Source organism: Oncorhynchus masou, chromosome 5 (genome assembly GCF_036934945.1).
Source record: "Oncorhynchus masou masou isolate Uvic2021 chromosome 5, UVic_Omas_1.1, whole genome shotgun sequence".
Lineage (NCBI taxonomy): Eukaryota > Metazoa > Chordata > Actinopteri > Salmoniformes > Salmonidae > Oncorhynchus > Oncorhynchus masou.
Window position 1 is genome coordinate 11871538 of NC_088216.1, and position 25721 is coordinate 11897258.

Below are 25721 nucleotides of genomic sequence, written 5' to 3' on the forward strand. Positions count from 1 at the left end.
AAGCACGTTTTTATTTTGGTGTTCTTCACCGTGCAGACAATGGGTTCCATCAGCTTGTTGCTATGCACATCCAGCCATGTCCATTATATGGCATGCACAGGTTCATGAGGTCATCCACCATCAATTGACTGTTGGCACGGTAACAACAGATTGTATGGACTAAACATTAGTAAGGACTAACACATTGAATAACAGATAGTCCTTACTGCTGTTAGTCCATACAAACACATTGAACAACAGTCCTTACTGCTGTTAGTCCATACAAACACATTGAACAACAGTCCCTACTGCTGTTAGTCCATACAAACACATTGAACAACAGTCCTTACTGCTGTTAGTCCATACAAACACATTGAACAACAGTCCTTACTGCTGTTAGTCCATACAAACACATTGAACAACAGTCCTTACTGCTGTTAGTCCATACAAACACATTGAACAACAGTCCTTACTGCTGAATACAAACACATTGAACAACAGTCCTTACTGCTGTTAGTCCATACAAACACATTGAACAACAGTCCTTACAGTCCTTACTGCTGTTAGTCCATACAAACACATTGAACAACAGTCCTTACTGCTGTTAGTCCATACAAACACATTGAATAACATATAGTCCTTACTGCTGTTAGTCCATACAAACACATTGAATAACAGATAGTCCTTACTGCTGTTTAGTCCATACAAACACATTGAATAACAGATAGTCCTTACTGCTGTTTAGTCCATACAAACACATTGAACAACAGTCCTTACTGCTGTTTAGCCCATACAAACACATTGAATAACATAGTCCATACAAACACATTGAATAACAGATAGTCCTTACTGCTGTTAGCCCATACAAACACATTGAATAACAGTCCTTACTGCTGTTAGTCCATACAAACACATTGAATAACAGTCCTTACTGCTGTTAGTCCATACAAACACATTGAATAACAGTCCTTATAGTCCATACTTGCAACAGTGTTTAGTCCATACAAACACATTGAATAACAGATAGTCCTTACTGCTGTTTAGTCCATACAAACACATTGAATAACAGATAGTCCTTACTGCTGTTTAGTCCATACAAACACATTGAATAACAAATAGTCCTTACTGCTGTTTAGCCCATACAAACACATTGAACAACAGTCCTTACTGCTGTTTAGTCCATACAAACACATTGAACAACAGATTCACAACATGGAACAAAAGATATTTGACCATCCACTCCTGTTGAATGAGCAGCATTGTGCAAGTAAATCCATTTTAATTCCTGTAAATGTGTTCAAGATGTCTCGTCCTGTATGTTGCATAAGTATTGCTTGTACAATTAGTTTATTTTTTTATTGTTCAGTGTTCTTTAAATTTAGAATGATCATTGCACAATGGTTCTAATTCTCCGCAATTATAGAGTATTGCCACCAATTTCTATTTATTTTGGGAAGCACTTTGAAATTTCGGCAAAATATATACTGTTCATTTCCTGACTCACAGATGTATCAGGAACAGCTGGAACACCAGCCAGTCCTTTAATAATGATATATACATGTCAAGAATGTCATAGTTCAAAAGTTGGTGTTCAGCCAAGCCTGTTTGTCAGTCAACACCGTCTCTAATGTGTCATTTCGTTTTTTAACCACCTGCTTGTCCACAGGAATGTGTCTTTTCAACAAGGCCGTAGCGATCCGCAGAACTAAAAAAACACCAACTTTGATGGTATGACACTGGATCCTATTGGCAGAGAGTCTGGGGACTCCAAATCACCCTCCCTTACTGGAAACAACTTGTTCCAACAGTACGGTAACAGTTGACTTGATTTTTCACACACACAAAAATGTCATGATATAGACACAACCAGATCCTATTGGTACAGTGTCTGAGGACTCCAAATCACCGGTGGTGGACAAAGTACCCAATTGTCATACTTGACTAAAAGTAAAGATACCTTAATAGAAAATGACTTAAGTGAAAGTTACCCAGTAAAATACTACTTGAGTAAAAGTCTAATAGTATTTGGTTTTTAATATACTTAAGTGTCAAAGGTATAAATAGAATAGTATAAATAATAGTATAAATAATTTCAAATTCATTAAATTAAGAAAACCAGATGGCACAATTTCCTTTATTTACAGATATCCGGGGGCACACTCCAACACACACATCATTTACAAACAAAGTGTGAGTTGGACAATTTTCCTGTCAAAATGTAACAAGTACTTTTGAGTGTCAGGGAAAATGTATGAGGTAAAAAAATACATTATTTTATTTAGGAATGTAGTGAAGTAAAAGTACAGTACAGATACTCACAAAAAACGAAGTAAGTAGTACTTCAAAGTATGTTTTACAGCACTGCAAATCACACCCCTTTAATGGAGACAACTTCTATAGAATTAACAGTCCAGTAGCAAATAGCTGTATAGGGATAACTGCTTTAGTGTAAATGGTACAGTAGCAAATAGCTGTATAGGGATAACTGCTTTAGTGTAAATGGTACAGTAGCAAATAGCTGTATAGGGATAACTGCTTCAGTGTAAATGGTACAGTAGCAAATAGCTGTATAGGGATAACTGCTTTAGTGTAAATGGTACAGTAGCAAATAGCTGTATAGGGATAACTGCTTCAGTGTAAATGGTACCGTAGCAAACAGCTGTATAGGGATAACTGCTTTGGCGTAAATGGTACAGTAGCAAATGGCTGTATAGGGACAACTGCTTTAGTGTAAATGGTTCAGAAGCATATGTGTAGATAAATCAATCAAATGTAAAAAAAAAAAGCTAATTGCAGTGCTTTATAGATGCTCAGCCAAAAACCCCAAAAAGCAATCAATGCAGATGCAGAAGCACAGAGGCTAAGAAAAACTTCCTCGAAGTCAGGAACCAAGAGGAACCAGACTCTTAATGGGTGGCAAATTTCCTATTCTGGCTGTCGCAGATTTTTCCAGGAGGACTTTTATTTTTTAAATGTAGCCCGTATGATCGCGTGGTTAATGTCGCTGGGTTCACATTGCCGTAAAAGGGTCTCGAGCTAACTAAGCGACACCAACAAGAGCTGTCAACTTTCACAATCAAGTGTCAAGGTAAAATCAATCTTTCTAACATGTTATAGAATGTTTCCAAATACAGAAAGCATCACTAAGGAGTCGGATTATTTGTCCACCCAATTAACATTGTGTCAACAATTAGCTTGCTAACTAGCAAGGACGTTTGTTTATCTTCAAGACGCTGTGTGTGTGTTGTGAATTACCATTTTAGTTATCAAGACAATAATGTAAAATATATGAAGTGTTCATCTTTAAGATGACAAATCCATTGGCAACCCGGACCACTAGCTAGTAATGTAGCATAGGTAGCCAAGGAGGCTAGCTAACTTCATTTCAGTAATAATCAAATATTAGTCATTTACTGATTAGAAATCAAATGTCCGTTTTAGATCTTGTTTACTGTAAACTATATTCCTCGTAATTTAGCTAGATATCTAACTAGATATCGTCCCTTGCTAGTGAGAAAGCTAAAGCTATAACTCTTCTGTGTAAATGAACTGAGATTCGTGATTAAGGGCAGGTCAGTAAGCTAAACCAATAATAGCTCCACATGACTATAGTTGTTTGGCTTCAAATCCGTTTCAAAAGTCGAACATGCTGGCCTTCTAGGCAGAATTGCAAAGATAAAGCCATATCTCAGACTGGCCAATAAAAAGAACATATTGAGATGGGGAAAAGAGCACAGAGGAACTCATCCCGGAGTCGCCTCTTCACTGTTGACGTTGAGACTGGTGTTTTGCGGGTACTATTTAATGAAGCTCCTAGTTGAGGATTTGTGAGGCTTTTCTTTAATAAACAAGGACATTTCTAAGTGACCCCAAACTTTTGAACGGTACTGTATGTACATCCATTCAAGCACACCCTTCTCATTAACCTGTGGTGAGTTATTCACAACTTTCGATGAACAAATAAGGTTTTATATGTAAGATGGTTAAATAAAAAGCAAAATTATTGATTATTATTATATTATTTGTGACCTGGTCCTATAAGAACTCTTTGTCACTTCCCATGAGCCGGGTTGCGATAAAAACTACCACTCGTTCTTATGTTAATAAATATATCGTATAGTGTGTGTGGCAGGCTTACAATGATGGCAAAAAACTAAATTTGAGAGTGCTCTGACCCTGGTGCTAGAGGGGTACACAGCTGAAGGTTGAATGTTTGAAGGGGTACGGGACCAAATAAAGTTTGGGAACCACTGATATAGAGGATGTCTTAAAGACAATCAAAATGTGTCTTTGTACTTTATTTGTAAGAGTTGTTCATGTGTTAGGTTATTGGTTAAAGATGCAGCACAATATTGATTCATTAATTATCATGGATCTAGTTCAGTCTTATCAATCACTTCAACATATTTTAATAATCTCTTACCTAGCTTGATAACTCTGGGCAGTTTTGCTTCCTGTTGTTGTAAACAGAGACGGCTAGAAAGGTCATAGGTCATATTAGATTGTGTAGAAATGCAGGAAATGTGCTTTAGATTCCCCACCAAAAAATGGGGGGACCTCCGGACGAGTTGTCACCTTCTGCAAATAGCACTGCTGGGTGATTTAAAAAGACATAGTCAATTGAACAATAATACTCTTAGCAAATTGTTGTATTTTTTTAAATGTGCAATATGTAGAATCTATGAGAATAGAAAGGTTCAGAACTTTTGTGAAACATCACAGCACAGTTGGCAAATTAAAAATCAAAGCTGGATGGTGTTCAGAGATGGGAGGGGTTGAGTGGAGCTGAGGGACTAAAACAACAAGGCAACTTTTGTGAAATATACTGTGTCCATCTTCTACGTGCTAAGTGTTGTTGTCCATTAGTTTACTCCAATTAGAGGAATGGTGGTAGGGTTAGGGTAGGGGTGGTAGGGTTAGGGGAGGGGTGGTAGGGTTATGGGAGGGGTGGTAGGGTTATGGGAGGGGTGGTAGGGTTATGGGAACGGTGGTAGGGTTAGGGGAGGGGTGGTAGGGTTAGGGGAGGGGTGGTAGGGTCAGGGGAGGGGTGGTAGGGTCAGGGGAGGGGTGGTAGGGTCAGAGGAGGGGGTGGTAGGGTCAGAGGAGGGGGTGGTAGGGTCAGAGGAGGGGGTGGTAGGGTTAGGGGAGGGGGTGGTAGGGTTAGGGGAGGGGGTGGTAGGGTTAGGGGAGGGGGTGGTAGGGTTAGGGGAGGGTTAGAGGAGGGGTGGTAGGGTTAGGGGAAAATAATAAAGGAAAATATGTTTAAAAATATATACAGTACCAGTCAAATGTTTGGACACCTACTTATTCAAGGGTGTTTCTTTATTTGTAATATTTTCTACATTGTAGAATAATAGTGAAGACATCAAAACTATGAAATGACACATATGGAATCATGTAGAAACCAAACAAGTGTTAAACAAATCAAAATATATTTTAGATTTGAGATTCTACAAAGTAGCCACACTTTGCGTTGATGACAGCTTTGCACACTTGGCATTCTCTCAACCAGCATGGCTACCAGAGCAGTCTGTGGCGATATGCAAACCCATCTGGTTTGGGCTCAGTGGGACTTTAACTTGTTTTTCGACATGACAATGACCCAACACACCTCCAGGCTGTGTAAGGGCTATTTGACCAAGAAGGAAAGTGATGAGTGCTGCATCAGATGACCTGGCCTCCACAATCCCAGACCACAACCCAATTGAGATGGTTTGGGATGAGTTGGACCGCAGAGTGAAGGGAAAAACAGCCAACAAGTGCTCAGCATATGTGGGAATTCCTTCAAGACTGTTGCAGGTGAAGCTGCTTGAGAGAATGCCAAGAGTGTGTAAAGCTTTCATCAAGGCAAAGGATGGCTACTTTGTAGAATCTAAAATATATTTTGATTTGTTTAACACTTTGTTTTGTTACTACATGAATGCATATGTGTTATTTCATAGTTTTGATGTCTTCATTATTATTCTACAATGTAGAAAATAGTACAAATAAAGACAAATCCTGGAATGTGTAGGTGTGTCCAAACTTCCTGACTGGTACCGTGTATATTTGTAAATATATTTACCTTTATTATCAACCCTACCACCCCTCCGCTAATTGAAGTAAACTAAAGGACAACAACACTTAAACTTCTACTTCCAGCTTATACATACTATATACATTTATGGACACAATGTATTTTACAATAGTTATCTTTTGTTTGTTTTTAATACCACCCTTCAGCTACCATAAACCCCTCCCATCTATCTCTGAATCCCATCCATCCACTCAGTGTTTGCTCACGCGAGCCATCTCGTGCGTGTTCGACTTTTGAATCGGACTTGACACCATATTGTTCCCATCGCCACAGCAACGTGAGCCAGCAAGTTGAATTTATTAGCAGATATTCCTAGTGCATGGAATATTTTGCATGGTCGAGCTATCATTTTACTAGCTAAGCTGCTCCAGTATTTAGTGAAACTCACCTTAAATGTATTTCCTCTTTTGGATCCATCTCTAGCCTTCCATGTCTGAACCAAAGTCCACAGAGTCCCCAGGTTCTGGCTGTGGTGTTCCAGCCCAGAGAACCTCACAGCAGGGTCCAGAGATGGTGTCAGTGAAGCTGGAGGACTGCAGTCAAACACTAGAACTCAATGTGATTGTCAAAGAGGAGGAGGAGAGAGGAATCAAGGAGGAAGTAGATATGGCAGTCAAAGAAGAAGAGGAGGAGAACAATGAAGTGTCTGCTCCAGATCTAAAGGAAGAGGAGGCAGCAGTATATATTATCAGTGACCCAGGTAAGTTCAGGTGTGGAGTACGGAGAGAAGTTGGTGGCTACAGGAGATTCCAAAACCATTGTAGGGCTTCTGCTTGCATCAAAAGTTTTTTAAAGCCCCTTTCAATGTTCCCTTTTTAATCCTAACCCCATATATCTGTCCATATTCCCAAAGGAGAGATCTCCAACCCAGGTTCAGACAGTGAGCCCAGTTCCACAGCATCAGGAAACAATAAGCAACACAGACGGAGGAACTCAGGACAGAAACATCACCACTGCATGGACTGCTTCACTAGTTTCTATGAGCCAGAGGAGTTGAGAAGGCACACTTGTAGGCCCGCCCCTGCTCAGATTGCAGAGACAGTTTTATTTGTCCAACTCACCTCATACCACACCAACAGACTTTCAAATAAAGAAAATGAACGTGTGTGGTCAATGTGGGAAGAGATTTCAGACACCAAGTAGCTTGAAGACGCACCAGCTTACTCACACAGGAAAGAGATCGTACCACTGCTTTCAGTGTAGTAAGAGGTTCTGTCGTGTAGATTCATTAAAGTCTCACCAGAGAATACACACAAGGGAGAAGCCTTTCCACTGCTCCCAGTGTGGGAAAACATTTGGTTCGTCATTCAATTTGAAGCGACACCAGAAAATACACACAGGGGAAAGCCTTTCCACTGCTCCCATTGTGGAAAGAGCTTCAGTGATGAAGAAAGTCGAAATAAACACCAAAGAATACACACAAGAGATAAGACTTTCCACTGCTCTGAGTGTGGAAAGAGCTTCAGCAAGGGAGGAAATCTAAAGGAACATCAAAAAATACACACAGGGGAGAAGCCATACAGCTGTGATCAGTGTGGGAAGAATTTCAGTCAAACAGGAGTCCTAAAGAGACACCAGCTAACTCACACAGGAGAAAAACCTTTCAACTGCTCCCAGTGTGGGGAGGGTTTCAGTCAGTCATCACTTCTGAAGGGGCACCAGCTAATGCGCACAGGAAAGAAGCCCCACCACTGCTCCCAATGTGGGAAGAGCTTCAGCTGGGTAAGAGACCTAAAGAAACATCAGAGAGTACACAGAGTGGAGAAGCCTTTCCACTGCTCCCAATGTGGGAAGCGCTTCAATGAGAAAGGAAATCTAAAGCAACACCAGAGAAGACACTCAGGCGAGAAACCGTACAGCTGTGATCAGTGTGGGAATTGTTTTAAATGGAAACAAAGCCTGAAGGAACATCAGAAGGCAAAGCACAGTGCAGTGCCAGACCATGGCCTTATAATTGTGTTGCCAAGCTGGGCATCTACATATCTAATTAATATTGACACTAACCAGATTTCCATCGAACCTTTTTAGGTGAGTAAAAAAAGTTTTAAAAGTACGATTTTTATTTGTTACATCAAACCTTAAATGGAAAAGTAGCTTTTATGTGCTCTCTGTCATCATGCACTGTTTTGTTATCTGTCTGTCTGGTGGGAAACATTTTATTGATGTGGATTTTAGAATATTCACATGAAAATCTGTCTTCAATTGGATGAAAACCTAGCTCGTGTTGCACATTTGTTAGGCTAAATAGATATGTTGAATTATGCAAAAGAGAGAGACTTCTGACAACCAAGTCACAACAGGTGGAGTCAGAGTCCATGTCAGAGTCGAGTCATGAAAATCGTGAGTCCTGGTCTCGAGTACTACAACACTGACAGCTACTCTCCTTTTGGGAACGTTTTATTTGTGCAAATTGAGTAAATTACCTTGCTTTTCTTGCTTGTTAGTGCTAAGTTTGGGCATCGTTCAGGATGCCTGGTTGTATTGCCACCACCCAACTGACCTGATTGAAGAGAGGTCAGTGAAGTGGATGAATACGGTGGGTTTCGTAGCTCCGTTCAACCACAAGATGAAACTATCGACCCTTAATAAAAACAGAGTAAAAAGTTGCTTTCTTCCATCCAGTGGAACCGTGATGAACTGCTACAACGGTCAAACCGCGTCACATGTTATTTGAGCAACACGTCACCATTACTTCCTAAACAAAAACGGTGTGGGGATGTAAGATGATCCTTCTTTATGAATCGTATTGATGTGAATTTGCTACAATGTGTGCATGTCGTCCCGCACTAAGAGCCATGTACAGTCGACAGAGTTGTTCTGTGGGTGTCACGGAGTAGGCTGATACCCCATTTCATGGGTGCGCACTCCATTGGGAAGGCTGTACATGTGCCGTTCAATACATATTATAGGCTGAATAGTGAAGTGAATTCCCACAGTCAAAGTCCCGCAATAAGAGCTATGATGCTAATATTTGTGTACACTCTTTAGAATTGTCATCTGTGGGTGTCACTGAGTTGGCTGATAACCCGTTTCATTGATCCACAATCCATAGGTAAGGCTGTACAGTGCAGTATGTCGCCTTGAAGTTTAATACATCCACAGATTTTTTTTAAATAAATGTTTAATTAAATTAACTAATAGCGGTTCCAAGCATAGAGATCCTATTAAATGAATTGAGGGGCTAAGTCATAAACCCTACAAATTTTTCCAAATGGCCCGAAAATGTCAACCTTTCTGGTCAGGGAGAATCCAACCCAGTCTAATTTGGGCTCCCGAGTGGTGCAGCGATCTAAGACAATGCATCTCAATTGCTAGAGGCGTCACTACAAACCTTGATTTGATTCCAGGCTGTATCACAACCAGCCGTGATTGGGAGTCCCATAGGGCGGCGCACAATTGGCCCAGCGTCGTCCGGGTTAAGGTTTGGCCATCATTGTAAATAATAAATTGTTCTTAACTGACTTGCATAGTGAAATAAAGGTTAAATAAAAATAAAATGATTGGTATGAATGGCAGTTGAGGCAGAGGTGATGCATTTCCTGCTTTTACTTATACAGGAACATACAATTAAGGCATGTGAGATCAGAAATTGTGTAATAGAATTATCAACCTAAAATGTTCTTATCATTGTAAAAACGGTTCATATGGATTTTATTTTAAAAAGTATTATAGCCTCTAAAATAAATGTAAACAGACCATAAATGTCTCAATTTGTGTTTTTCTTGGAAAGCTGTGAGTGCAATTATATGACACAATATCAGTACTTGTTTAATTTGCAACTTGTCTAAGTCCCATCGTCAACAGATTTCAGTCAGTGTCTGGCTGTGGATTGACTGCATTGTTTGAATGGAATGTCGGCATATTGGTAGTTATTTAGAAACATTTATGGAATTATTCCTCTAAAACTGTCTGGCTAACTAGCTAGCTAAAAAAACTGCAGATAATTGTCAAATTCATTGTTTTACACTATCTTATCACAGCACTGGCAAACCATGGTTGACCAAAATGAGCTGACCTTTTAATACCATCATAAGAAGGTGAATTATATTCTAGTGTTCCAATTCCTAATTCTATGGTTCCAAGCCCTTTTCTATGGATTATATTTCTATGGTATTGTTCCTCAGGTTCTCCACCTTCCAGGTGGTGTGAGAGGTTGGTTTATCATTGTGTGGGGCTGCTTTGGCATGAGTCTGAATGGGAACGGTCTGTCTGACATTGACCTTATCGTATCACTGTACAGTGCATTCGGAAAGTATTCAGACCGCTTGACTTTGTACACATTTTGTTACGTTACAGCCTTATTCTAAAACAGATCAAATAAAATACTCACATCTACACACAATACTCCATAATGACAAATGCAAATGTATTAAAAATAGAAAACAGATACCTTATTTACATAAGTATTCAAACCCTTTGCTATGAGACTCAATTGAGCTCAGGTGCATCCTGTTTCCATTGATCATTCTTGAGATGTTTCTACAACTTGATTGGAGGAGTTCACTTGTAGTAAATTCAATAGTTTGGACATGATTTGGAAAGGCACACGCCTGTCTATATATGGTCCCACAGTTGACCGTGCATGTCAGAGCAAAAACCAAGACATGAGGTCGAAGGAATTGTCCGTAGAGCTCTGAGACAGGATTATGTCGAGGCACAGATCTGGGGAAGGGCACCAAAACATTTCTGCAGCATTGAAGGTCCCCAAGAACACAGTGGCCTCCATTCTTAAATGGAAGAAGTTTGGAACCACCAAGACTCTTCCTAGAGCTGGTCACCTGGGCCAAACTATGCAATCGGCGTAGAAGGGACTTGGTCAGGGAGGTGACCAAGAACCCGATGGTCACGCTGACAGAGCACCAGAGTTCCTCTGTGGAGATTGGAGAACCTTCCAGAAAGACAACGATCTCTGCAGCACTCCACCAATCAGGCCTTTATGGTAGAATGACCAGACGGAAGCCACTCCTCAGTAAAAGGCACATGACAGCCCGCTTGGAGTTTGCCTAAAGGCACCTAAAGGACTCTGACCATGAGAAACAAGATTCTCTGGTCTGATGAAAACAAGATTTAAATCTTTGGCCTGAATGCCAAGCGTCATGTCTGGAGGAAACCTGGCACCATCCCCACGGTGAAGCATGGTGGTGGCAGCATCATGCTGTGGGGATGTTTTTCAGCGGCAGGGACAGGGACACTAGTCAGGGTCAAGGGAAAGATGAACGATGCAAAGTACAGAGAGATCCTTGGTGAAAACCTGCTCCAGAGCACTTAGGACCTCAGACTGGGGTGAAGGTTCACTTTCCAACAGGACAAATCAGGAGTCTCGGGACAAGTCTCTGAATGTCCTTGAGTGGCCCAGCCAGAGCCCGTATTTGAACCCTATCAAACATCCCTGGAGAGACCTGAAAATAGATGTGCAGCGACGTTCCCCATCAAACCTGACAGAGCTTGAAAGGATCTACAGAGAAGAATGGGAGAAACTCTCCAAATACAGGTGTACCAAGCTTGTAGCGTCATACCCAAGAAGACTAGAGGCTGTAATCACTGCCAAAGGTGCTTCAACAAAGTACTGAGTAAAGGGTCTGAATATTTATGTAAATGTGAAATGTCTGTTTTTTTTATGGGGTATTTTTATGGGGTATTGTGATAACAAAAACTCCTCATCAATCTACACCCATTGAGAACTACAATTTCATTCATTTTAGAATACAGCTGTATTGTAACAAAATGTGGGGAAAAAGTGAAGGGGCCTGAATACTTTCCGAATGCACTGACAAGAGGGTGAATACCCCTGATTTATAACATGTAGACATGTGGGCCAGGCAAGACCAGGTGTGAGAAAATGTATCTTTAGAAATAATTTACAGGAGATTATTATTCCCAACTACAGAAGATGACTCCTTTTTTCCCCCCCTCAAAGTCAGAAAAGCTATTCAAGAATTGACTACATTTTTATTTCCCAGAATGCACTCAACAATAAACTGGATTCAAAAAGGTATATGTGTTCTTTGAAAAGGTATTCTCTGACATGTTCAATCTCTCCCTGGTTCACACCTCTATTCCCACCTGCTTCCAGATGTTCACTGTGCCCAAGAAAGTGAAAGTAACTGAACTGAATGACTACCGATCAGTAGAACTCCCTTCCGTCATCATGAAGTGCTTTGAGAGGCCTAGTCAAAGACCTTATCACCTCCCTCCCCGACACACTCGACCCTCTCCAATTGGCCTACCACCCTGACTGATCCACAGACGACGCAATCGCCATTGCACTGTACACTGCCCTCACCCACCTGGACAAAAGGAATGCATAGGTGAGGATGCTGTTCATCTCTACTACAGCTCGGCCTTCAATACCATAGTGCCCTATAAGCTCATTACAAAGCTGACAGCCCTGGGACTGAACTCCTCCCTATGCAACTGGGACCTGGACTTCCTGACAGGCCACCCCCAGGTGGTGAAGGTAGGCAACATTACCTCCTCGACACTGATTCTCAACACGGGGGCCCCACAAGGGTGCATCCTCAGTCCCCTCCTGTATTCCCTGTATACCCACTACTGTGCGTCCTCAGTTCCCTCCTCTATTCCCTGTATGCCCACTACTGTGTGTCCTCAGTCCCCACCTGTCTTTACTGAAGACTCATCTCTTCAGTGGGTCATATGATTGAGTGTCGTCTGGCCCAGGAGTAGGAAGGTGAACGGAAAGGCTCTGGAGCAACGAACCGTCCTTGCTGTCTCTGCCTGGCCGGTTCCCCTCTTTCCACTGGGATTCTCTGCCTCTAACCCTATTACAGGGGCTTAGTCACTGGCTTACTGGGGCTCTCTCATGCCGTCCCTGGAAGGGGTGCGTCACCTGGGTGGGTTGATTCACTGATGTGGTCATCCTGTCTGGGTTGGCGCCCCCCCCCCCTTGCGTTGTGCCGTGATGGAGATCTTTGTGGGCTATAATCAGCCTTGTCTCAGGATGGTAAGTTGGTGGTTGAAGAAATCCCTCTAGTGGGGTGGGGGCTGTGCTTTGGTAAAGTGGGTGGGGTTATATCCTTCCTGTTTGGCCCTGTCTGGGGGTGTCCTCAGATGGGGCCACAGTGTCTCCTGACCCCTCCTGTCTCAGCCTCCAGTATTTATGCTACAGTAGTTTGTGTCGGGGGGCTAGGGTCAGTTTGTTATATCTGGCGTACTTCTCCTGTCCTATTCGGTGTCCTGTGTGAATCTAAGTGTGCGTTTTGTAATTCTCTCCTTCTCTCTTTCTTTCTCTCTCTCAGAGGACCTGAGCCCTAGGACCATGCCCCAGGACTACCTGACATGATGACTCCTTGCTGTCCCCAGTCCACCTGGCCGTGCTGCTGCTCCAGTTTCAACTGTTCTGCCTTATTATTATTATTCAACCATGCTGGTCATTTATGAACATTTGAACATCTTGGTCATGTTCTGTTATAATCTCCACCCGGCACATGCAGAAGAGGACTGGCCACCCCACATAGCCTGGTTCCTCTCTAGGTTTCTTCCTAGGTTTTGGCCTTTCTAGGGAGTTTTTCCTAGCCACCGTGCTTCTACACCTGCATTGCTTGCTGTTTGGGGTTTTAGGCTGGGTTTCTGTACAGCACTTTGAGATATCAGCTGATGTACGAAGGGCTATATAAATGAATTTGATTTGATTCTGTATACCCATGACTGTGTGTCCTCAGTCCCCTCCTGTATACCCATGACTGTGTGTCCTCAGTCCCCTCCTGTATACCCATGACTGTGTGTCCTCAGTCCCCTCCTGTATACCCATGACTGTGTGTCCTCAGTCCCCTCCTGTATTCCCTGTATACCCACGACTGTGTGGCCTCACACAGTTCCCACTCCATCATCAAGTTCTGACGACATGACAGTAGTAACCCTGATCACCAAAAACAAAATTACCGCCTACAGAGAGGTGGTAGGCACTCTGACAGCGTGGTGCCAGGTAAACAACCTCTCCCTCGACGTAAGCAAAACAAAGGAGCTGTTGGTGGGCTTCGGGAAGAACCAGGCTGGACACGCCCCCGTCCTCAAAGGGGCCGCCATGGAGACGTCATTAACTTCAAATTCTTTGGGCGTACACATCTCAGAAAACCTGACACGGTGTAACCACACATAGATCATGATGAAGACGGCCCGACAGGGACTCTCCAACCTCAGGATGCTGAAGACATATGGAGCCTACTGTCGGGTCGCATCACGGCCTGGTAAGGCCACTCCACTGCCGCGGACCGCAAGGCTATTCAGAGGGGGTGATACGTGGAGCTGAACGCACCACTGGGTGCCCACTGCCTGCGCTACAGGACACCTATAACACCAGGCCAAGAAGATCATCAGGGACCCCAGCCATGTCCTGTTCTCCCCGCTTCAATCACTCACAGACCCGGGCAGTACAGGAGCATCAGACTGGCCACTAGTTTCTACCCTCAGACCATCAAGCTGCTGAATAGCCACCACTAGTCAACTACCTGCTCCCCCTGCTACTCCCCCTGCTACTCTCCCTATGGACATTCCACCCCCCATATATATATATATTTTTTTTTTTTTTTAATGACCATTTTCATGATTTTATTTCACTTAGTCCTGTATGTTAGAGCTTGAAGCCTAAGATTTTCACTGTACCCTGCAATCACACCTGCATCCCTGTACATGTGACTAGTAAACACTGAATCTGATATAGTGACATCGGATCATTCTATGGTAACATGTTTAATTACTTCAATAGAATGATCATTTGGAGAATGAACAGAGCGCATCTTCTGGACCTGAATGTTAGACAGAGGACAGGGAAAAGCTGAGCCCCGATATAATTTGAGATGCCTTTAAGTGTACATTAGGCTAATAATAATCTCATACTTGGCAAAAGTTACATCTGATTTAGATATTAAAATTAAACTAAAATAAATCACTATCTTAGATTTGCCCACGCAAACTCTGCAAACTCTTTACAAGGTAAAGAAGAAAATACAATTTGTGAATTTATGCAGGAATACGTTCTTTTGCTTCTGAAAAGAGACAACAACAGGTTAGTGAAGTGAGGATGCCAGAGAAGCCCGTGTTTGGAGGATATATTGGCTCGGGTGTTAAGACATTTAGTCACGTCTAAAAGGGCAGCCAGAATAACAGCAAAGTAGCCGCATTTGTTCAAGGTGTTTTCCAGTTACATTTATTTAGATACACCCATACATCCCATTTCCCTGGCGCAGACAATGTGCTCCCTCGTCAGAACACTGTTGGGGTTTGTGATATATGGCCAATATACCACAGCTAAGGGATGTTTCCAGGCACTCCGCTTTGCCTCTAAGAACAGCCCTTAGCCGTGGTATATTGGTCATATATCACACCCCCTCGTGCCTTATTGCTGAAATAAAGCATACAACTTAAATGGGTGCCCCCTCCCCCTTCAGACCAACTATAATGGCTGAAATTGATTAAATGGTACTGAGTCAAACATGTAGCTTCCATATGTTTGATACTGTTCCGTTTATCCCATCCCAGCCATTACGATGCGCCCGTTCTCCTATAGCTCCTCCCACCAGCCTCCTTTGGTTTATTTCTGTAGTAGAAGGACCTACAGCAGTTGAAATGTAACTTCTCTAATATCTATCTAACTTAAACTATGAATGTATAGATACGCTATCTTGTGTATAATGTATGTACAGTGGCAATAAAGTATGTGAACCCTTTGGAATTACCTGGATTTCTGCATAAAATTGGATCTTCATCTAAGTCACAACAATAGACAAACAGTAAATATTTAATGGCGTTGCGCAATGTGAGCATCTAGCGCAGCCATGACTGTCTTGAGAATGCAGATCTGTATTCTCGCGGTAGAGCACATATCTCGTTCTGGTGAAAGAGGGCTACAACAACAAGACCTGTTAACTTTCAAAATCAAGTGTCAAGGTAAAAAAAAATCAGGCTTCCTAACATATTATAGAACGTTTCCAAATACAGAAAGAATCAATTTAGTTGTCGGATTTTTTTGTCCACGTGCACCAGATCAACAACAATTAGCCTATTCAATGATCTAGCTAGCTAGCTTGCTAACGAGCCATTAGAAACTAGCTATATATCTAACGAGCTGCCATATCAAGCAAGTTTGCTTATCGTCAATCCGCTGTGTTGTAAATCCCCATATTTGTTAAGACAATGTAAACAATATGAAGTATGCATCGTTCATCTTTAAGATGACAGAAATCCATTGGCTACTCGGATCACTAGCCAGTAAGTTAGCATGACTAACTACACCGATAGATAGGTTGCTTTCAATAATCATGAGTCATTTAGTGATTACAAATCAAATGTAAGTTTTAGAACTCGTTTACTTTAAACTGTATTGCTCGTAATTTATCTAGCAGTCAAGTGAGCCGACACTCGCAAAACGCAGTCAACCCATCGTCGCTTCATTCTCCTCCTGAATACGGTGCGTGAATACACAACACTTTACTTGCTTTCTAGTAGGGAAACTGAATAGGATGCACTGATAGACTATAGCAGCAAATCATTCCAAGCAGACAGTTTGAAGCAAACCTATTCAATATTCCACAATACAAATAATATAACTCACGGCCACCGGATGCCATTGCGTTCAATGAGAGCACGACGGTAAATGCCGCCACCGTAGACGCAATTTACCGCAAGAGTTAAAATATTGCCTTCTGCAGCATCGTTTCTTCAACCGGATGTTGATTTGCACCTTTTTGTTTACTGAAATCACCATAACAACGCATACCACGTGCTGATTTGCTATCCTCCTCTTTCTTGCTTTCTTCTCCCCCTGTAGATTAAGTACCACAGTATGAGGAGAAATGGTTCCAGTCGTTTGTCCATCATACATTTTTTTCCCATAGGGGATTTTTTTAGAAACTAAGAACTTAGCTAATTCGCGTAGGCTTACACAGGCGTGACGTTTTGAAACGTGTAAATCTCTCTAGGACAATGTATTTGAAAACGTCCCTGATTCAGGCGGGTTGGGTTAAATACGGAAGACACATTTCGGTTGAATGCTTGTTGTGCAGCTGCTCTAGGTATACCCTTTCCCTACTGGAAAACACGCGATACCGTAAAGTGTTGAGTATTCACGCACAAAAATTCAGGAGTACACTGAAGTGCGATGGCTTTACTGTGTTTTGCAAGTGTCAGCTCACTTGACCACAGTACTCCTTAACGTCCAAGGACCTTATACAGGCATAGCCGTGGGAAGTAGGGGTGAAAAATCGAAATAAATACAAATAAATCCTTTTAATTATTATTATTTCTCCCCGATATGAAAGATAAGATCTGTATACTTCCAAAACCAAACCGCAAGCGATGTGTGTTAATGTTCAGACCGAGCGTCGGGGCTCTTAATCTCCCTCCTACAGAAGATACCAACGTCCATTGACTCTTCTGTGTAATGTGCTGGAACTGAGATTCATGATTTAAGGGCTGGTCAGTAAGCTAAAGATAACCCAAATAATAACTCCACATTGCTGACGTTAGCTGTCGTTGCCATCGCCATAGCAACGTGAGCAAGCTAGTTCCATTTTATTAGCAGGGATTCCTAGTGCATGGAATATTTAGCATTGTCTATTCCTTTATTTGCTAAGCTGTTCCAGTATTTTGTGAAACTCACCTTTCACATGTGCTTCCTCTTTTGGATCCATCTCCAGCCTTCCATGTCTGAACCAAAGTCCACAGAGTCCCCAGGTTCTGGCTGTGGTGTTCCAGCCCAGAGAAGCTCACAGCAGGGTCCAGAGATGGTCTCAGTGAAGCTGGAGGACTGCAGTCAAACACTGGAACTTAATGTGATTGTCAAAGAGGAATGGGAGGAGAGAGGAATCGAGGAGATACAAGTAAAAGAAGTTGATCAGAGAGCAGTCAAAGAGGAGGTGGAGGAGAGAGGAGTGAAAGAAGAAGAGCAGGGGGAGCGAACAGTCAAAAAAGAAGAAGAGCATGGGGAGCAAACAGTCAAAGAAGAAGAAGAGCATGGGGAGCAAACAGTCAAAGAAGAAGAGGAGCAGGGGGAGAGAGCAGTCAAAGAAGAAGAAGAGCAGGTGGAGCAAACAGTCAAAGAAGAAGAAGAGCAGGGGGAGCAAACAGTCAAAGAAGAAGAAGAGCAGGGGGAGCAAACAGTCAAAGAAGAAGAAGAGCAGGAGGAGCAAACAGTCAAAGAAGAAGAGCAGGAGGAGAGAGCAGTCAAAGAAGAGCAGGAGGAGAGAGAAGTCAAAGAAGAGCAGGAGAGAGCAGCCAAAGAAGAGCAGGGGGAGAGAGCATTCAAAGAAGAAGAGGAGAACAGGAATGTGTCTGCTCCAGATCTAGAGGAAGAGGAGGAAGTAGATAGTATCCCTGACCCAGGTAAGTTCAGGTGTGGAGTATGGAGAGAGGTTGTTGCCTTGGCAGCCACAGGGGATTCCAGAACTATTGTAGTGCTTCTGCTTGTATCAAAATACTTTTAAAGCCCCTTTCAATGTTCCCTTTCTGATTCTAACATATTCCCACAGGAGAGAGCTCCCATCCAGGCTCAGACAGCGATCCCAGTACCACAGCATCAGGAAAACATAAACGCAGGCAGAGGAACTCAAGACAGAAACATCACAACAGCATGGACTGCTTCACTGGTTTCTATGAACCAGAGGAGTTGAAAAGGCACACGTGTAGGTCCCACCCCTGCTCAGATTGCAGAGGCAGTTTTATTTGTCCAATTCACTTCAAATCACACCAACAAACTCTCAAAGTAAAGAAAATGTACCCGTGCGCTCATTGCGAGAAGAGTTTTCAGACCCCAAGCAGCTTGAAGACGCACCAGCTTAATCACAAGGGAAAGAAGTCGTACCACTGCTTTCAGTGTGGGAAGAGGTTCTGTCGAGTAGACACCTTAAAGGCTCACAAGAGAATACACACAGGAGAGAAGCCTTTTCACTGTTCTCAGTGTGGGAAGAGCTTCAGTGATATAGGAAATCGAAATAAACACCAGAGAATACACACAGGAGAGAAGACTTACCACTGCTCTGAGTGCGGGAAAAGTTTCAATCAGTTATCACATTTAAAACCACACCAGCTAACTCACACAAGTGAGAAGCCTTTTCACTGCTCTCAGTGTGGGAAGGGTTTCAGTCTGTCATCATATCTGAAGAAGCACCAGGTAATGCACACAGAAGAGAAACCATACAGCTGTGATCATTGTGGGAAGAGTTTTAAATTGGAAGGAATCCTTAAGCGTCATCAGAGAATACACAGTGGAGAGAAGACTTACCACTGCTCAGAGTGTGGGAAGTGTTTCAGTTTGTCATCATATCTGAAGAGACACCAGCTAACTCACACAGGAGTAAAGTCACACCACACAGGAATAAAGTCACAACACTGCTCCCACTGTGGGAAGAGCTTCAGTAAGAAAGCTGACCTAAAGAAACATCAGAGAACACACACAGGGGAGAAGCCTTTCCACTGCTCCCAATGTGGGAAGAGCTTTAATGAGAAAGGAAATCTAAAGCAACACCAGAGAAAACACTCAGGAGAGAAGCCATGCCACTGCTCCCAATGTGGAAAAAGCTTCAGTTGGGTAATAGACCTAAAGAAACATCAGAAAGTACACAAAGAGGAGAAGCCTTTCCACTGCTCCCAATGTGGGAAGAGCTTCAATGAGAAAGGAAATCTAAAGCAACACCAGAGAAGACACTCAGGCGAGAAACCGTACAGCTGTGATCAGTGTGGGAATTGCTTTAAATGGAAACAAAGCCTGAAGGAACATCAGAAGGCAAAGCACAGTGCAGTGCCAGACCATGGCCTTATAATTGTGTTGCCAAGCTGGGCATCTACATCTAATTAATATTTACATTAACCAGGTTTCCATCTAACCTTTTTGTGTGAGTAAACTTGGCTGTAAGCTTTTCAAATGTCGACAAAACAAAATATGCTTGACAAGGTGGGATCTTTTTGTGTCTGTAAAGTGTATTATGCGAGAAATGTTGGTGGAAATGCTTTTATGTGTTAATATTGATATAGTAATCATCATATCAGCAATCATCATATGGGGCGGCAGGGAGCCTAGTGGTTGGAGCGTTGGGCCAGTAACCGGCGTTGGGCCAGGAACCGGCGTTGGGCCAGTAACCGGCGTTGGGCCAGTAACCGGCGTTGGGCCAGTAAACGGTGTTGGCCCAGTAACCGGCGTTGGGCCAGTAAACGGTGTTGGCCCAGTAACCGGCGTTGGGCCAGTAACCGGTTTTTATTTGAGTACATTAAAACATAAGCAAAAAATTACATTTTGTTTGCACTGAATTTATATCTGCAACGAGTCCGTTTGGTGGAAACACACAACTGGTGGGAAAATGTGCATATTATCTTTATGTTGATTTTAGAATATTTGCATGAAAATCTGTCGCCAATTGGATGGAAACCTAGCTAGTGTTGCACATCGATGTAATATTTGCAATCTGTATTCTAGTATGTTGAATTATGCAAAAGAGCAAGATTTATGACAACTTAAGACACTACTGATCGAGTCGAGTCACAAGTCATGAAAATCGTGAATTGATTACAAGTCAAGTCTGAGTACTGGACTCAAGTACGACAACACTGACAGCCACTCCTCTATTGGGAATGTTTGATTCGTGAAAATGTATGTAATTTCTCTGGTGTTGGTCTGGTCCAGAAACTAACTTCAACTAGACCCCCATTGTAGATCTGAAGAAACTGATAAACATCTGGTATTTTTCTTATTAAAAACAAACCCATTTTATTTATTTTAGCTAAAACCAAATGTAATTTTTTGCTCATGTTTTAATGTACCCAAATAAAAACCTAAAGTTCAATGTGTTTCCATCACACTTTCAACTCTACTGATGGTTTTGTTATAAAAACTGTTGTGTTAAATTGGCAAGTGCGCTCTAGCCAACAGCTCACAAATACAGCTAAACTTCCAAACCCTTTAAATTAGTCAGGTTTGCCTTTAATAGGTTTAAATGTCACATTCAGCTTTGTGTAATCTTTTTCTGTGTCATTATGTTTGTGTTTATTTGTGATTCAATGTCAGCGTTCTGAAACACCATGATGTAAAAACTGAATATTACCGTACTGTTCATGCTGCTTAGTGCTAAATGTGGGCATCGTTCAGGATACCTGATTGTATTATCACTACCTAACCTAACTGAAGAGATTGCAATAGGTGTAGTAGCTCCGTTCAACCACAAGATGGAACTATCGACCCTTAATAAAAACAGCTTGACTAAAAAGTTGCTTTGTTTCGTCAGTGGTGTAGTGGTGCCTGGAAAAGTGGGTGTACTTTAATGTCGCCCAAATGTTTCCAAACGGCTCGACTTAAAATTCAAAATGATGAATCCCATATTGGTCTTTCACAGTCAGGCCAACCCAAACTGTACTGTGCAGTAGGCCTACTATTGAAACTAATAAATGGAGTTAGAAATTCACAGGTTTCAAACTTTCCCCATTTTTCTTTTTCAGGTCACACATTTTTTCTCTCAGAAAAATTACAAAATTGTAGGTTCTAAATCCATAACAATGCTTAACCCACATCAGGAGACGACTTTAGCGGTCTGGGAATAATCTAACATTTACATTTTTGAGAGTAGTTACCCATTGTTTCAAGTGTGCAGGCACCTAGCACTATTGTCTGATTATAAGTGTTTCTGTAGTATATGAGGGAATTTGCAAAAGGAATGGCCACTGGATTGACGCAAATAATCGTGATGTCATTCTGACAGGTCGTCAGTCATTGGCTACTTTGTAGCTAGTTAACATTTAATATAGAATGTTTTTGGGCGGGCCTTTCCATCTACCATTAGACGGCTAGGCCAATCATAAGCGTCGCTATATTTATCCTGTTCCTTAATTGTTTGACATTGTGTTTTACGTCATATTATGAGGCATATCTTACATTGCTTCAAACTAGCCTATAGCTAAAATCCCACCATAGAAACGTTGAGGCAATACATTTGTATGAAGACTTACTCATATGCATTCTCCTGTTCTATTGGGGTTTCTTTCAAATGTATTTAATTGTCTAGCACCTAAAGGCATGATACTAATCATATTGTCAATCCGTGATAGGTGTTGCATCTTTAAATCCCCTCTCTTCATAATCGGTATTTCCATCTCCGTTTATGAAACCGCTTGTATTTTTAGAACTGTGCGTGTTTTCCTGCTAATTGCATTTCGGAGGTCTACTACCGCGCCTAAAATGCGAAGAAATAACAGTTCAGTAACATTTTAAGACAAACATTCCGATCTGTTCCGTAATCCCTATTAATCGATACAGCGTATACATCCACTATACTACTCTTGATACATGTCAGTGGGGATTTAAGATTTAAGTAAATGCATTTAAGAATTAAGTATATTCAATGCCCACTAAGTGAGTGTACAGCATATACCTGTGTACGTGACAGGTTAAAGGAAATATGCATAGCCTGTTATACATTAAAAAGTATTAGTAAATTCATAGTATGTGAGGATCTTAAAACATCCAAGGTTAAAAAGATGCATTCAGTATTAGTTGATAGAGATTGATAATTCATATAATTGTGTTATAGTTCAAATCCGTCAAGCGTACAAAGGGTACGAATTGTGAGAGTAATGTGTAAACGTTATATTGATTACTTTATTTTGTGGTGCCTGAACGTGTTAATCTGTGATCTACTAAATGTTCTTAATCTATGAGCCTGAGATCGATTGCTCTGGTCTCCACCCATATTCCCGGGGAAATCGCGGTCTTTTCTCATTGCACTAAAAGTTGAATTGAGAAAATAACACTGTATCACTCTCGTGATTATTTCTCCCCTTTTTCAGGTAAGTTATTGATGATCAAGAGTAATTTAAATGTAATAACTCGCTAACATGTCAAGAGTGTTTAAGGTGTGTCTTAGTAACATCTTGAGGAAGTTAGAGTTAAGTTTGTAGAGAGTAATATGAGCCCTGCTCGGTTGTAGCGAAGAATAGCTGCCATTTTATGTCCATTGTGAATGAACATGTGCGTTGCTAATAAGATATTTTGCTGTGTTATTTGTATAATGGTTTTCCTGTTGTTTTGTAATGTGTTACTTTTGTAAAATGATTGCACTAAAAGTTGACTTGAGAAAACAACACCGTATCACTCTCGTGATTATTTCTCCCTTTTTTCAGGGGCGTAACACTACACACCTGGGAACCGTGATGAACTGCTAAAACGGTCAAACCACTTCACATCATTCAGCTTGGAAGTAATGGGGATGGGTTTGTCAAATAATATTCATATTTGAGCAACACATCACCATTGCATCCAAACAAAATTGTATTAAGATACAAGATAACATATTGAAGAAGGATTTTGTGAAATTCTCAATATGCGCATGTACAGGAGTCCCACAATAAGAACTATGACGCTAATAGTCCGAGTTGTGTTCTGTGGGTGTCACTGAGTAGGCTGATAGCCCATTTCATAGGTGCGAACTCCATAGGTAAGGCTACAGTGCAATATGAAAATTAAATATGCTAAAAGGGCTGATTTGGGAGGTGATTTGACACAGTCAATGTCCAGCAAAAATAGCTACAAAGCTAATATTTGTGGAAACTCTTCAGAGTTGTAATCTGTTGGTGTCCCTGAAGTAGGCTGATAGCGGGTTTCATGGATCAACAATCCATAGGTACAGTACAGTACAGTATACCGCTAACGCAATTCTGAAGTCGAATACATCCACTTTTTTTTGTAAAATTAGCTAATAATTTTATTATGTTCAATTGAAATAAAATTCCAACCTGGTTTAGCATTATCTAGTCCAAGTGTAGCATGAGTTCATCATCAGTTTCAATGGGGGTCTTTTATTTGGAAGGTGATCAACCTGGCAGGGCTGGCTCCCAGGCAGCTCTGGATAAGAGCGTTTGCTAAATGACTAAAATGTAAATAAGCACCATAAGCGGAACTCAGTCGGGGTCTCAACTTACTGTTGCGAGTTCGAATAGTAGAATCCACAAGGTGCAAGTTCGGAATGTGGTTGTGCATCAGCGGGTTTTCTCTTGTTCTGACAGTCAGTAGCTAGGTTTCCATCCAACTGGCGACAGATCTTCATGTGAATATACAAAACATCCGCATAAATCAAATATGGCCGTTTTCCCACCAGTGGTGTTTCCAACAAATATAAAAGTCACTGCGTGATGACGTAGTGCACACATGTACTTTTATGCTTACATTTTCATGTAGTTAACGTTAAATGTTTCCATCTCATGTTCAACACTAACGATAGTTTTGTCACCAAAACTGTTGCTTTAAATAGAAAGTTAATGTCATTCCCGGTTGTTGTTGACCCCTTGATTACCACCTCTATCACACTGAAATCTATGATAGGCTCCTCTACCTATCATTAGGATCACTGAACACAAGCGCTGTTATTTGGAGACTGGGACTGGAAACACCTGAACTGTTCAGCTTGAACTCTACAGCTATTCAACTAATGAATGGTATTGTCTGATTGGCTGCCATACATGTGAGCTGTCCTAGTATCTCACCTATCTCTCGGATGATGGTGTGAGGAAGGTACTGGCATCGCCATTCGTCATTGATGAGGCTTGCCTGTGCCCCTGTATCCCAGACTGCTGAGACAGGTATGTTGTTGAAACTATGTTTCACAATACACCTTTTACCTACTAGGTTTAACAGTCTGGTGTTTTGTGGAGCGGTAGTTGACTTTAGATACCTCTAGGGGCTGGTGTTTTGTGGAGAGGTAGTTGACTTTACATACCTCTAGGGGCTGGTGTTTTGTGGAGAGGTAGTTGACTTTACATACCTCTAGGGGCTGGTGTTTTGTGGAGAGGTAGTTGACTTTAGATACCTCTAGGGGCTGGTGTTTTGTGGAGAGGTAGTGGACATTATATACCTCTAGGGGCTGGTGTTTTGTGGAGAAGTAGTGGACTTTACATACCTCTAGGGGCTGGTGTTTTGTGGAGCGGTAGTTGACTTTAGATACCTCTAGGGGCTGGTGTGTTGTGGAGAAGTAGTGGACTTTACATACCTCTAGGGGCTGGTGTTTTGTGGAGAGGTAGTGGACATTATATACCTCTAGGGGCTGGTGTTTTGTGGAGCGGTAGTTGACTTTAAATACCTCTAGGGGCTGGTGTTTTGTGGAGAGGTAGTGGACATTATATACCTCTAGGGGCTGGTGTTTTGTGGAGAGGTAGTGGACATTATATACCTCTAGGGGCTGGTGTTTTGTGGAGAGGTAGTGGACTTTAGATACCTCTAGGGGCTGGTGTTTTGTGGAGAAGTAGTGGACTTTAGATACCATACACCTAGTGTTTTAGTACTTTCTCTGCTGCTCTTTGTTCTAGTTGACTGGTTGCACTGCACAGTGGCTGATGTTCCTGTGAAATGTTTTTGAACTATACATGGTACCCTTTACATTGCATCAGCCTGGTGTTGTTGTCTTCTCCTCGCAGGCTGCTTTGACAGCGAACGTATCTGGAGAACATCCCTGGTCATCCCTACTGCCTCTGCTGTGGCGGTCTCACTAAACACAAATGCTTTGTAAATGATATCTGTGTGTTGGAGTGTGCTTCTGGCTATCCGTAAATAAATACAAACCTCTGGTTTGCTTAATATAAGGAATTTGAAAATATATGTCCAGATATATTTTTTTAATGATTTATAGTTTTACTTTTGAAACCAAATACTTTTAGACTTTTACTCAAGTAGTATTTTACT

The 25721-nt window shown here is 41.8% G+C and overlaps 1 protein-coding gene and 1 pseudogene across 2 annotated transcripts; both read left to right on the forward strand.

The window, feature by feature from the left end:
- Nucleotides 1-2901: 2901 nt before the first annotated feature.
- Nucleotides 2902-9731, forward strand: LOC135533080 (zinc finger protein 239-like; annotated as a pseudogene).
- Nucleotides 9732-15868: 6137 nt separating this feature from the next.
- LOC135533098 (oocyte zinc finger protein XlCOF6-like) lies at nucleotides 15869-21247 on the forward strand. 2 transcript variants are annotated; one of them, XM_064960500.1, is made up of 3 exons: nucleotides 15869-15958; nucleotides 17707-18391; nucleotides 18538-21247. In XM_064960500.1, exons 2-3 carry the CDS (start codon nucleotides 17713-17715, stop codon nucleotides 19860-19862), a joined length of 2004 nt encoding a protein of 667 aa, XP_064816572.1. In that variant the 5' UTR covers nucleotides 15869-15958; nucleotides 17707-17712; the 3' UTR covers nucleotides 19863-21247. The 2 variants fall into 2 exon arrangements, with proteins under 2 accessions (XP_064816572.1, XP_064816577.1); XM_064960505.1 differs by lacking the exon at nucleotides 15869-15958 and adding an exon at nucleotides 16413-16478.
- The last annotated feature ends 4474 nt before the right edge of the window (nucleotides 21248-25721 follow it).

Coding starts and splice junctions, on each gene's coding strand:
- LOC135533098 (XM_064960500.1), top strand. CDS start 17,713: ATGTCTGAACCAAAGTCCACAGAGTCCCCAGGTTCTGGCTGTGGTGTT. Junction 18,392..18,537: donor AGATAGTATCCCTGACCCAG/GTAAGTTCAGGT, acceptor ATATTCCCACAG/GAGAGAGCTCCCATCCAGGC.